This window comes from Halichoerus grypus, chromosome 5 (assembly GCF_964656455.1).
Source record: "Halichoerus grypus chromosome 5, mHalGry1.hap1.1, whole genome shotgun sequence".
In the NCBI taxonomy this organism is placed as follows: Eukaryota; Metazoa; Chordata; class Mammalia; order Carnivora; family Phocidae; genus Halichoerus; species Halichoerus grypus.
Window position 1 is genome coordinate 38,662,307 of NC_135716.1, and position 12,356 is coordinate 38,674,662.

Sequence of the window (12,356 nt, forward strand, 5' to 3'; positions counted from 1 at the left end):
GGTACAGTCGTGCAGTCGTGACGTCGGCGGTTGCCATGGAGAGGCCCGCTAGCTGAGGACCGCGAGCTGGCGCCAGGGGCGGCGGGGTCAGAGCGTGGCTTTGAAGCCGCTTCCGCTACCACCATGAGCGGCCGAAGTAGGGGTAGAAAGTCCTCCCGCGCCAAAAGGGGCAAAGGCCGCGGCAAAGCCCGAGTCCGCGCTGCTCCTGACGACGCCCCCCGCGACCCGGACCCGCCACAGTGCCAGAGGCTCGGGGAGGAAACCCAGGCGGCACAGGTGCAGGCTGGCGCGGGTTGGGGTGGCCTGGAAACCGCTGCGCCCGCGCCGTCCCGTCGGCCCGGGGAGGACGCTGCCTGCCGGCTCCCCCTGGACTGTGGCCTCGCGCTCCGGGCCCGAGCTGTGGGGGATCGCGGGCAGGCCGCGACCAGGCCCAGCCCGGGGAAGGCCACATCCCTCTCGGAGCGTCTAGCAACAGACACTGTCTTCGTGGGGACCGTGGGAACCGTGGGAAGGCCGAAAAATGGCCCCCGCGTTGGAAATCGGCGTGGCCCCGCCGGGAAGAAGGCCCCAGAAACCTGTAGCACAGCGGGGAGGGGGCCTCAGGCCATAGCTGGCGGGAAGCTGAAGAAAGGGGCCACAGGGGAGAATGTCTCCGCCCCTGTGGTAGAGGAAAAGAAGGTGGAGAAGGATGCAGGGTCAGGGCCCCTGGCGACAGATGGCAGCATGGATACGCTGGAGACGGTCCAGCTGAAGCTGGAGAACATGAACGCCCAGGCAGACAGGGCCTACCTTCGCCTCTCGCGGAAGTTTGGGCAGTTGCGACTGCATCACTTAGAGCGCAGGAACCTCCTCATCCAGAATATCCCGGGTTTCTGGGGGCAAGCTTTTCAGAACCACCCCCAGCTATCCTCCTTTCTGAACAACCAAGATAAAGAGGTTCTCAGCTACTTGAACAGCTTGGAGGTGGAAGAGCTTGGCCTCGCCAGATTGGGCTACAAAATCAAGTTCTACTTTGGGCGCAACCCCTATTTCCAAAATAAGGTGCTCATCAAGGAATATGGGTGTGGTCCTTCGGGTCAGGTGGTGTCTCGTTCTACTCCAATCCAGTGGCTCCCAGGGCATGATCTCCAGTCGTTAAGTCAGGGGAACCCCGACAACAGCCGTAGCTTCTTTGGGTGGTTTTCAAACCACAGCTCCATTGAGTCTGACAAGATTGTGGAGATAATCAACGAAGAACTGTGGCCCAATCCCCTGCCGTACTACCTTATGAGTGAAGGGGCCCGTGCAGAGAAAGGAAAGGAGGGCAGGCAAGGTCCAGCAAGGCAGCCAGTGGAGACCCCTGAGCCTGGGGCAAACAAGTCCAACTGATCCTGCACTAGTCTCCCTACTACCTCCTGTTGGACCTGTGCCCAGCTAACCACACGTGTTTGGCTATCTGCCTTCTCTTCATGTTGGCCTCTGTGCACTGTATTCCCTTTGGACTTCAGTTACAAGAATATGGTATTTATGATCATGTTCTTTTGCCTCCTCGTGGCCTTCTTGCTTTTTCACATTAGTGTTACATGTTAAATGATCTCACCCCTACTGTTATATGTTAAGCACACATGCTTCAAGTGTGTGCTGCCTTTGTCTACATTGCCTGGACCGTGTTTTTGGCTCTGGCCTTTCCCAGCTGTCTTTAACATGGACACTCATGAGTCATCCTCCAAGAGGACCAGTGCATCCTCAAGCTCTGCTACTTCAGGGCCAGTGACTTGCTGAGTTTTGTGTTCATGCTGGCCATGCATGCCATCTATGGCCAGTTTTTCTGTTGCCACTGCAGAATGAAGCTAGCGCACATGGTATTGGCCATCAGCCAAAACTAAGTGTTCCAAAGCCCTGGGGTCACCGGCCTCGTTGCCACCACCTACTGGATCTTGACTTTGGCTAGGGGCCTCAGCTGCCCTGCTGGATGTGCAGAATAGCACTTGACTGCTGGGCATGGATGAGGTTGAGAGTGAGAAGCAGTATGCCATGTGTTCTGTACCATCATGTGTCTCTTCCTGCCTCTGGGCCCTTCTACTATTGAACATTCATCAAGGTCTATACCATGCTCCGTCACTGTCAGGCCACTGAGACTTGTCTAGGTTGCTATTGGCCCTAGTTGGCTTCCTGGTCAACGAGGACCTCAAGAACTGCCTGTGGACCCAGGCCCCCTGCCAGTGCATGAGACACACACCTACCCTCCCCAGCCTTCCAGGAACCCTGCCACCTGCCATACTGATGGGCGGGTGTGTGAACATGTGCTCACTGTCATCGTGCTGTGGCTGCAGGTGAGGGTGGGGACTGGACCCACATACAACCTAGGTACCTTTGTCAACTCCACTTATCCCTTCTTAGCACAGGACCAGGGTGCTATAGTGGGGTTGCTGGGGAAGAGGTATTTCTGACCTGTGGGCCTCTGTCTACTTCCTCTCACACCTCTGTACCTTACTTGCCCTTCCTTCACTCCCTCTCTTCCTTCTTTCCTCCCTTCCTTTCCTGTCCTTTCTTCTTCCTCCACTTCTCCCTTCCTTTTTTGTTTCAGTATTACCACAGCTCAGAAAGAGAAAGCAACTGAGAAACCAGAGTTTTCTGCATACAGCTAGCGAGACAGCGGGGACTTGCGCACACTCACACACCATGCTGACAGCGGGTAGAGGAGGCCAGAAGGCTAAGTGGGTCTGTGGTCAGCTGTGGTCAGACCTTGGTTCCAACTCCTGGGTTCACTCTTTAATTCTCAATTGAAAATTCTTTTCATGGCTACACATGTGTTAGAATTATAAGCCCTAAGGCAGCAGTGTTGTGGACTAGTGTTTACTCCTGTTCCAACTTTTGTGTGTGTGTGTGCCCCTTAAGACCCAGTTACCTCATATTGTTTCCTCCTCTGTGGTAGCCTCTGGCCATCTGGCCCTCATTCCCCAGCTTTCTACTCTTCAGCAGTCCTTTGCTCTCTTTACTTTGCTACCTTCAAATACCCTTAGGAATAGGCTTCCATCCTGGGGCATGGGGACAGGGTGGTCAGAATCTGTTCTGGATCTCCAGGGCTCATTTCCAGTGAGTATAAAAGCTGAGCCAGGCCCTCTTTCTCCTTTGCATCCCTGAAGGTTGAGGGGTAGGACTGTAACACTTGCCCTCCCCCTAATCTCCCTTTCCTTATGGGAGACCTTGTTCTGAGTTCCCCAAGGGCTGGGGAGGCCTTGACTCAAATTTGTAGAGAGGGTGTGCCAGGCGGGGAACTTGGAGCAAAAACACAGAGCAGGAATGGGCCTGGTGTGGAAGGGGCCTGGAGATGCAGGTAGAAATGGTTTGAGAAGCCTCAGGGAGACTATGCCTGTCTCTCAGTGAGGGCGGGGACGGGGAGGGACCTTCCCCAGAGTGAGGAGGGGAGAATTAAAGGGGTCATGGGCCAATACAGTACCTAGGTGAGGGTTTGCCCACGGTTTTATCCAATCATTAGCTCATCATTAGTGGATTTTATAAATCACAGAAACAAATCCAAAACAGAATAATGTTACTTTGGATGCTTTCTCTTTTGTTCTAGGTGTGGCCTTGCGTATGTGGAAGATTGATGCTATATGCTGCTTATTTTGCCATAAGTAAAATCTTACCACTTCCCCAATTTTTGCCTAATGGGAAAATGTAGCTGCACAGGTCTGCTTTTTTCTTTTTCTTTCTTTCTTTCTTTCTTTTTTTTTTTTTTTTTTAACTTTTTGCTCTTTATTATGGACATTTTCAGACAAGCACAGAAATGGAGAGGATGGTACCTGGCCCCTGTGTACCCGTCACCTAGCTACATCAATTATGATCAACCTGGTATCTTCCTCTCCCCACCTGTATTGTTGATGGAAAATCTGACACTGTGCCAATTCAACCTTGACTACTTTGGGAGATCAGGACTCTCTTTTGGTGGTGATAGTGGTGGGGGGCACTATCATGATCCCATCAGGTCTGCTTTTTGCTTTGAATGTTAACGAATGAAATTCCAGAAATGGGTCTTAGAAGTGAAAGTCTTCAGGATAAACAGGGAGTTTCAAAAAGAGATGAAAAGATGCTCCCTTTCCCCTGTATCCACAAAGGGAGAGAGAGAGAGAGAGAGAGAGACTGTTCTGTTGTAAATCTTACAGACTGATACAATAAGGTGTTTACTTGGGACCCTTCACCAGAATATCTGTTTTTTTTTGCTTGTGGAAGATGGAGCCTTGTGTGACTGTTAGAAATATCATCAGCTTGTCCTGGTCTCATAATATAACTGGTTTTGGAAGTATAATTTGGAAATTGTTTCTGTGTTCTGTGAAAATTGCTCCCCAAAGCAATCAGTTACTGGTTGTCTTACTTGGTAATTTGACACCCTGGTAATAATGCAATTATTCCTTTGTTCCTAAACAGTATAAATAGTTGTAAGCCCACATGCATGATGGAAAAATAAAAGCCTGTATCTCTGTTATATTTTTTATTTTAACAAAAGAATTGGAAGGTGAAGGTGAGGCTAGGTAGTTGAGGGGATGTATACATTGGCCTCGAAGAGTGCTTCCTAGGTCTCAGGCCCTGGTGTGACTAGCTCCATAACAATGATTCTCATGCCCTTAGCAGAGATTGAGATTCTGTGGTTGGTTCTGGGAGGAAGCCAGGTAGTTCTTGTTTTTAACGAGTTTTCCAGGTGATTTTAGTGGAAATCCGGTGTTTCTCAAATTTTAGAGTACATCTGAATTGTGTGAGGAATCCTGTTAAAACTATGAATTCTGATTCAGTAGTCCAGGGTGGAACCTGAGATTCTGCATTTCTAACAAAATTCCAGGTGATGCCAGTGCTGGTGGTTTGTGAACTGTACTTTGAGTAGGAAAGGGGTGATGTTTAAGAACCATTCAGACTAGAGTAACAGTGCTCAGCCTTGGTTGCACGTTAGAATTACCTGGGAAACTTAAATATACTGCCGGAGCTCTGCACAATTGCTGACTAAATCAGAATGTGGGAAGGGGTTGGTCCAGGTATAGGTGTGTTAGAAACATCCCAGGTGATTCTGTTGTCTAGCCAGGGTTGAGAACTAGGGTCTCTGATGCTGTTCATTACGCATCTATAAGAAGGTTAATTCTACACATCAAGAGAAGCAGCAGCAGACAACAAAAGGCCACGAAAAGCTGCCCAGCAGAAAATAGTTGGAAAAAATTAGAAGTGGGTTGTTAAATGACAAAAAAATAAAATTGGTTTATATGATAAAGGGCACGAATCAATAAATGTGCAGTGTTCGGAGCATAGTAGGTGTTCAAATATTAAATGAATGAATGAGTTTAAAACACAGTTTATAGTCAAATGCCTTAGGGCTAGCCTGGTAATTAAATTTGCAAAGTAGGCCAGATTTGTTTCACAAGGATATGTGTATTCATTTGTTAGGGCTGCTGTAATGAAGAACCCCCGACGGGGTGGCCTAAACAACAGAAATTGACTTGCTCCGTTTTGGAGGGTAGACGTGTCAGATCAAGGTGTGGGCAGGGTTGGTTTCCTCTGAAGGCCTCTCTCCAGGCTTGTAGGTGGTCCTCCTCTTCTCTCTGTCTTTACACGGCCTTCCCTCTGTGCGAGCTTGGGAGCTGTGAACAGAGGTGGAGATTGTGTGTAGCTGTTCTGCAGGGCTAGATTGTTTACCTGGGGGCACTGCAGGCCTAGTGTGGCTGCATCTTCAAAGGGCAGTGGGAGGAATCAGGAATTTTATGCAGAATCTCCCAATTTTGAATGCTTTCAACTAAAAAAACAAAAAAATTTAAACACCCAGAGCCTTGCTATTAATGATATGTGGAGTGCAAAAGGGTATGGAGAGCAGCCTCTATTTGATGCTCAAACATCTGCTTGGGATTCATGCAGAGTCCTCTGGGGTTATGCATTGAGAGGGGCTCTCTGCCCAATTTAGCTCACACACTTGCTTCTTCAGAGGTATGAAGCCTTCACTCCCCAGGCCCCCCTTTCATGCCCCTCTCTTTGGTTGTTTGGAGATCCTGTCTGATCTGGGATTCACTACCTCCCCATGGGCTCATTCATTGATTGCCTCCTGTATGTGCCAGTCTCAGTTGTACACATCAGAAATATAGCTATGAACAAATAGAACTTTGAATTCTGCCCCCTCTTCTAGGTTTCAACCTCTTAGATTTTGCCTGGGATTGTCAGTCAATCTCTTTCTTTTTTCCCTTTTCCTGCATAGGGCTGCCGAGTGCTGTAGATCCATATGGGAGGTAAAGGAAGCCTCTTTTTACCCTCTGACCTCTAGGTCAGAATTCACAGGGCAATTAGGTTTTTAATAACCTGCAAAGTGAGGGCTTCTTGGAGTAATTCTTATTAGGCTAAATCCTTTGCCCTTTTCTCAACTTTGAGCTTTATTACAAAAGGCCTTCTTTTGGCTTCTAAACTTGTTACTGGCAGGGCTTTTTTGGAAGTATGAGGGGTTTGATTATGCCATGGGTGAGGGAGGAGACAAAACTAGTCTTACTACTAATAGCTTATTGAAAATTTTTATCAACTTGGGACTGTCTCTCCTTAACACTTTGGGCTTCCTGCCTCTGGTCTACTCTACCAATTTGCGACAAGGCAGAGAGGCGCACCGCTCCGGGTTGGCCTCACCTAGGGAGGAAACTTTGCCCTCATTTGTCCCCTTTGAAAATTGTGGAAACTCCTTCTGCACTCCCACCCCTTGAGATCTGGACCTTGGTGAGCCACTGTTACTGATGGGTGGGCCATATCCCTCAGGGTTGGGGCAGCAAAAGAAAGCCGATTCAGTCTATGGTTTTTATCTCTCTTTGTCCTTAGCATCTTCACTTGTGCTTTTGGGATCTTCTCCAGCCGTATTTCACCATTCAGGGTCTCAACTCATTTCTGCTGATTCATTTTCACCTGAAACTCTGACTTGGTGCTTCTGGACCCCAGATCTGCCTTCTCTGGTCAGGTGTTCAGTTTCATGCTCTCCGAGGCTCCAACCTTGAATTCCTTCCTCCTCTCCCTGCCTCCTCTCAGCCTGGTTCTCAGCTGAGGTTTGACAAATATAAGACAAAATAGCCCCCATCTGTGTGACACTGGATGGACAAAGCACAGTCACATTATATCAGTTGTAACAACTATCTGAAAAGACGGCTCAAAGAGGTTAAATGACTTGACCAAAACCACAGAGGTAGTAGTAAGCAGTAGAGCCAGAACTCAAACTCAGGTCTGCCAATTACAAACTCCATCCATACCCGTGATGGTAAACATGAGGCCCAAGCAGATACCTGGTACTATGAACCTCGGCACTTCTTTCCACAGAACCTGTAATTAAGCCTTCATGTAGTGCATCAGAATCCTCAGCACAGCACTCTGGTTAGTCACAGCCAGGCAGAGTTGGCATGTGAGTGTGAACCCTCCTGGCCATCCCAAACTCTAGCCTGCCAGCAGAGCTCAGTGAGGAGCAGGGCTGGCTAGGGCTGAGGCTTCCTTTAACTGCTTTGTTCTAAGGTTAGGATCGGCTCAAAATTTCAGTACCTGAAGATGAATGATTTGAAAAAAGGAGGTAATCTTTCTTCTGTAACAAGAAGTCTGGTGATGGGAAGTTACAGGCTTGCTTCAATGGCTCCATGATGTTCGGGCTCTGGTCCACACCTGTGCTTCCTCTTCTCTTGGCTTTCCCCACATCATTCCCCAGCTGCACTTAAAGGCGGGCAGGAAGGAGGAGAGGGAGAGCTTCCCGCATGTCTCTGTCTTTATCAAGGAAGAAAATCTTTGCCAGTAGTCCCTGCTAGATCTCAGGAGACCTGAGTCAGGTTCCATGGGCCAGAAATGGGTCACACTCTCACACTCTATTTCAGGGAAACATGGCACTGCCATCAAGGAATAAGGAGAGCTCAAGTGGTTAGGGCGGATGGGAGATGTTAGTCACTTGTAGGCTCATCCTTTCTGGAGCGATGTGGCTATGCCGCTGACAAGCACATCACATAATAGTTGGAAGCACCATGCATGTGCACTGCCCCTGCCCCAGCTCCCCTGGGCACCTCTTCTGACAAGAAAGCTCTACCAGTGCTTGGCGTGCTGTGTCTCATCTCCTCCATTACGTGGTAAGTGCTCTTCCCGCTAGGCAATGCGTTTTTGGTTTTCCTGTTTCCCATAGCACCTCACCCAGGGTTCACTCAACATTTGATGCATGTGGTCAGTAAATGCTACTTGGGCAAATGCAGTAAGTCTATAATCTTTCTAAAATGTAAATTTGATCATGTCAGTTACCCGTTCAAAACCTTCAGGAGTAAGGTCCAAAATCCTAAGAAGCTCATAACAGGCCTTCCATTATCTGACCCTACATATTTTTTACTTCAAACTTTTTTATTATGAATAATTTCAACATACATAAAAGTTGACAAAGCACAATGGTTACCCGTTTATCTACTATTTAAGTTCGATGATTTTTAACTTCGTGCCATATTTGTCTCTCTCTGTATATATATGTTTTGCTGAACAATTTGAAAATAAGTTGCTTGACCCTTCACCCCTAAATACTCAGCATGCATCTAATAAAAAAGGATTTTCTCCTGTGTAAACGTCAGACCATTATCACACTGCAGAACAGAATTCCTAAATACCCTCTAGTATACAGTCCATATTTAGATTTCTCCATTGTTACCAGAATTATCTTACAGTATTAGTTTTAAAATCAAGATTGAAAAATGTTCAGCCATTCATCTGGTGATCTCTTCAATCTTCTTAAAACAAAAATAATCCCCTCACTTTTGTCGCCCCCCCCAAGACATTGACTTTCTGAAGGAGTTAGGCCACTTGTCTTTTAGGATGTCCCAAATTCCGGATTTGTCTGATTGCATCTTCCTGGTGTCAGTTAACTTTTTCCTCTGTCTCCTGTATGTCTTGTAAACTGAGGATGCAGATGGAATGCCTTTGGCAAGAGTACATAGACAAGGCAGATCCTTCACGGTGCGTCACTTCTGAAGGCAAAGTGACAGCTGGTCCCACTGTCGTGCTGTTCGTTTGCTCTCTTGGTTAAGATGGCGATCACCATATTTCCCTCTTCCAATTAGCAGGAAATCTCTGAAATTACTGTAAGGATACTGTTCCCTTAAACTTTCATCCCAAGATTTTAGCAGCCATCGATGACATTTGCCCAAACCTGTTACTTCACTGTGGGTTACAAAATAGTAACCTTCTAATCTTGGCATTTCCTTTACATATGTTATCTGGTATTTTCCTGTAAGGAAGACTTTACTCACAGCATCTAGCAATGAACTATACTTCCTTCTGAAAGGCAGTGTAAATGCTTCATTTATTCCTTTTATTATCTATTTTCGGAATCAGAAGTTGGTGTAATAATTGCCTCTAATGGTTTCAAATAAGGGCATGTTTTTCTTTTCTCTTTACGATCACCGTGGACTTGTGGGGTTTTATTTATTTAACGTTTTATGATCAATTATAGTAATTTTCTCTTTTGGCTACTCAACTGACTTGCATTTTGCTACTAACTTTTACCAGACTCCTCTTGTCCTTGTCCCTGGTTTTCTCCCATTGCCCCCTGTGCTGTGCTGCAGCCGGTATGAATCAGTGTGAATCACTTCCGGGTCTCTGGATGCCCACCGTGCTCTTTCATACCCTGAATGTTTGTACAAGCAGTTTGTGTAGGAAGAAAGCCCTTGCAGCCCTTCTCAGGTTCGGCTCAGATATTCTCGTACCAAGCCGTAGTTTTTAATCTGAATTATTCCCTCCCTCCTCTTTATTTCCACAGTATTCTATCCACACTTCAATTTACAGTACCTAACATAGTGACTTGTTCTTGTCTGTTTATCAGAGACTGTGAGATCCTTGAGGCCACAGAATAATAAATGACGAGTAGTATGTCTTAATCATTTTTGTATTCTCATAGTTGAGGGGCTTATGCATAGTAGGTGCTCATTAAGCAATTGAACAAGTGAGCAAATGAATGGTCCCTAAAGATTCCTTAAGGCAGCAGTGACAAACCATAGAGAGGCTGCAAGTGCCCAGAAGCAGAGGTTGGGAATAATTTCAAGTGAAGAGAAGCATGAACCTAATACAAATGGGTTAAAGGGTGGTGGGGGGTGGGGAACTATCACCGGTACAAAGCCTCAGGCAAAAAACTTGAGTTTGTTTCTTCCTCTCTACTATAAACTCTCAAGGATCTTTGTTCATTGTTGAATCTCTTGAATCCCAGGTGCATACACATTGACATATTTTGGTCTGGTGAAAGTGTTACCCCGTAGGGATCCGAAAGGGTACGTGCACCCCGATGTTTATAGCAGCAATGTCCACAATAGCCAAACTGTGGAAAGAGCCAAGATGTCCATTGACAGATGAATGGATAAAGAAGATGTGGTATATATATACAATGGAATATTATGCAGCCATCAAAAGGAACGAGATCTTGCCATTTGCAACGACGTGGATGAAACTGGAGGGTATTATGCTGAGCGAAATAAGTCAAACAGAGAAAGACATGTATCATATGACCTCACTGATATGAGGAATTCTTAATCTCAGGAAACTGAGGGTTGCTGGAGTGGGGGGTGGGGTGGGAGGGATGGGGTGACGCGGTGATAGACACTGGGGAGGGTATGTGCTCTGGTAAGCGCTGTGAATTGTGCAAGACTGTTGAATCTCAGATCTGTACCTCTGAAACAAATAATGCAATATATGTTAAGAAAAAAAAAAAGATAGCAGGAGGGGAAGAATGAAGGGGGGGAAATCAGAGGGGTAGACGAACCATGAGAGATGATGGACTCTGAAAAACAAACAGGGTTCTAGAGGGGAGGGGGGTGGGAGGATGGGTTAGCCTGGTGATGGGTATTGAGGAGGGCACATTCTGCATGGAGCACTGGGTGTTATGCACAAACAATGAATCATGGAACACTACATCTAAAACTAATGATGTAATGTATGGGGATTAACATAACAATAAAAAAATACCTTCAGGGGGAGGAAGGGGATAACTGGGATGAGTAATTATAAAGAAATGGGGTGATTTTTAACAACCACATCAGAATTTGTATACCTAAAAGATCACTGAACTTTAAATAGCCAAGGAGCAAAACATTTCAGCATTCCTCTCTGGAAACTGCTTCCAGAATTCACTTTGTTTTTGACCAAATGTGATATACTAACACACCTAAACTTACTCCCCAGCTATGGCACCAAATAAATGTCTAATTTCCAAAAACCAAAAAAAAAAAAAAAAAAAAGATGGCAGGTTGGATGGGCCATATCTTGGAGTTGTCCCATGGCAGAAGCTGTCTCTTCCTAAGGGAGCATTGAGACTTGGAGAATCCATTTTGTTGAGCACATACCACATGCTGGGCACAGTGCTAGGCACATTTAAACACATCATCACAATAATTCTATTATTATCCTCATTTTCCAGATGAGATGAAAGAGCTCAAGAGAGTTTCGGTAACTTGTTTAATGTTATGTCAGGTGTAATTCCTGGAGCTGGGAGTGGAGCGCCTTAGCCACTGTTCTGCCCTGGCTCTCAGGCTGGGGTTTGCAGTTTGAGTTGGTGAGTTGGACTAACATTGTCTCCTGCCTTCAGAAGAGAGGGAGGAGGGTGTGTGGCTGAAGATAGACTTCAAGCCTTTCAGGGGGTAGTTATCACTGTCCAGGGAGTGGGAGTGTGTGTGTGTGGGTGTGTGTGTGATGTGGCGTGGTGTGGTGTGTGTGTATGGGGAGCCACATCTGTGTGTGCCCAGGGAGGGCATAAGAGTGGCCAACAAGCCAGCTTTGGAATACAGCCTGTGGACCTGTGGACTGCATGCTGGTTGTCCACGGACCCACAGTGCCCAGAGGCTGCCAGGGCGTGTGTGCTCACTCGGATCACTGCCCACTGAGCAGTGGGGTCCACATTTTAAAGACTCCCAGCTGTGGGTAGCTTGTGGGAAACAGACTCTCTTGGCTTGAAGCAGCTCAGAAGGAGTAGGCGTCTATTAAGGCCCTGAGCAGATGGTGTGACAGGGAGGCTGAGTCACAGAAGGCACCAGGCTCAACAAAAGGCCATCGCAACTACTAAACGAGGGGATTAGTTTGTGTAGGGGCAACATAGGCCTGCAGGACGTAAGCTGTTCTTTGAGCTTCAGCCTCCCACACAGACAGCTGTTCCTCTCTCCGCTCTCGTCTCCAAATAAGAGAGATAGTGACAAGTCATTCTTAACATTCCATAGGGGTGTTTCCCTATTCCCCAAACACTCACATTTCTACTCCACACAGGGACCGTGGGGAGGAAAAGAAAGCGAGGCAGTTAACATTAACTGAGCACCTCCTACATGCTAGACTGTGACACGTGGAATGTTTTCACCATCTTCTGTTTGTGTTTTTTTTTTTCTTTT

At 46.8% G+C, this 12,356-nt stretch overlaps 1 protein-coding gene across 2 annotated transcripts; it reads left to right on the plus strand.

Moving 5' to 3' along the window:
- Window positions 1-6: 6 nt before the first annotated feature.
- Window positions 7-4,465, plus strand: TSPYL5 (TSPY like 5). Of its 2 annotated transcripts, none has more exons than XM_036124411.2 (2): window positions 7-2,312; window positions 3,563-4,465. In XM_036124411.2, exon 1 carries the CDS (start codon window positions 124-126, stop codon window positions 1,366-1,368), a length of 1,245 nt encoding a protein of 414 aa, XP_035980304.1. In that variant the 5' UTR covers window positions 7-123; the 3' UTR covers window positions 1,369-2,312; window positions 3,563-4,465. The 2 variants fall into 2 exon arrangements, with proteins under 2 accessions (XP_035980304.1, XP_035980361.1); XM_036124468.2 differs by having other exon boundaries at window positions 7-1,041.
- Window positions 4,466-12,356: the final 7,891 nt, after the last annotated feature.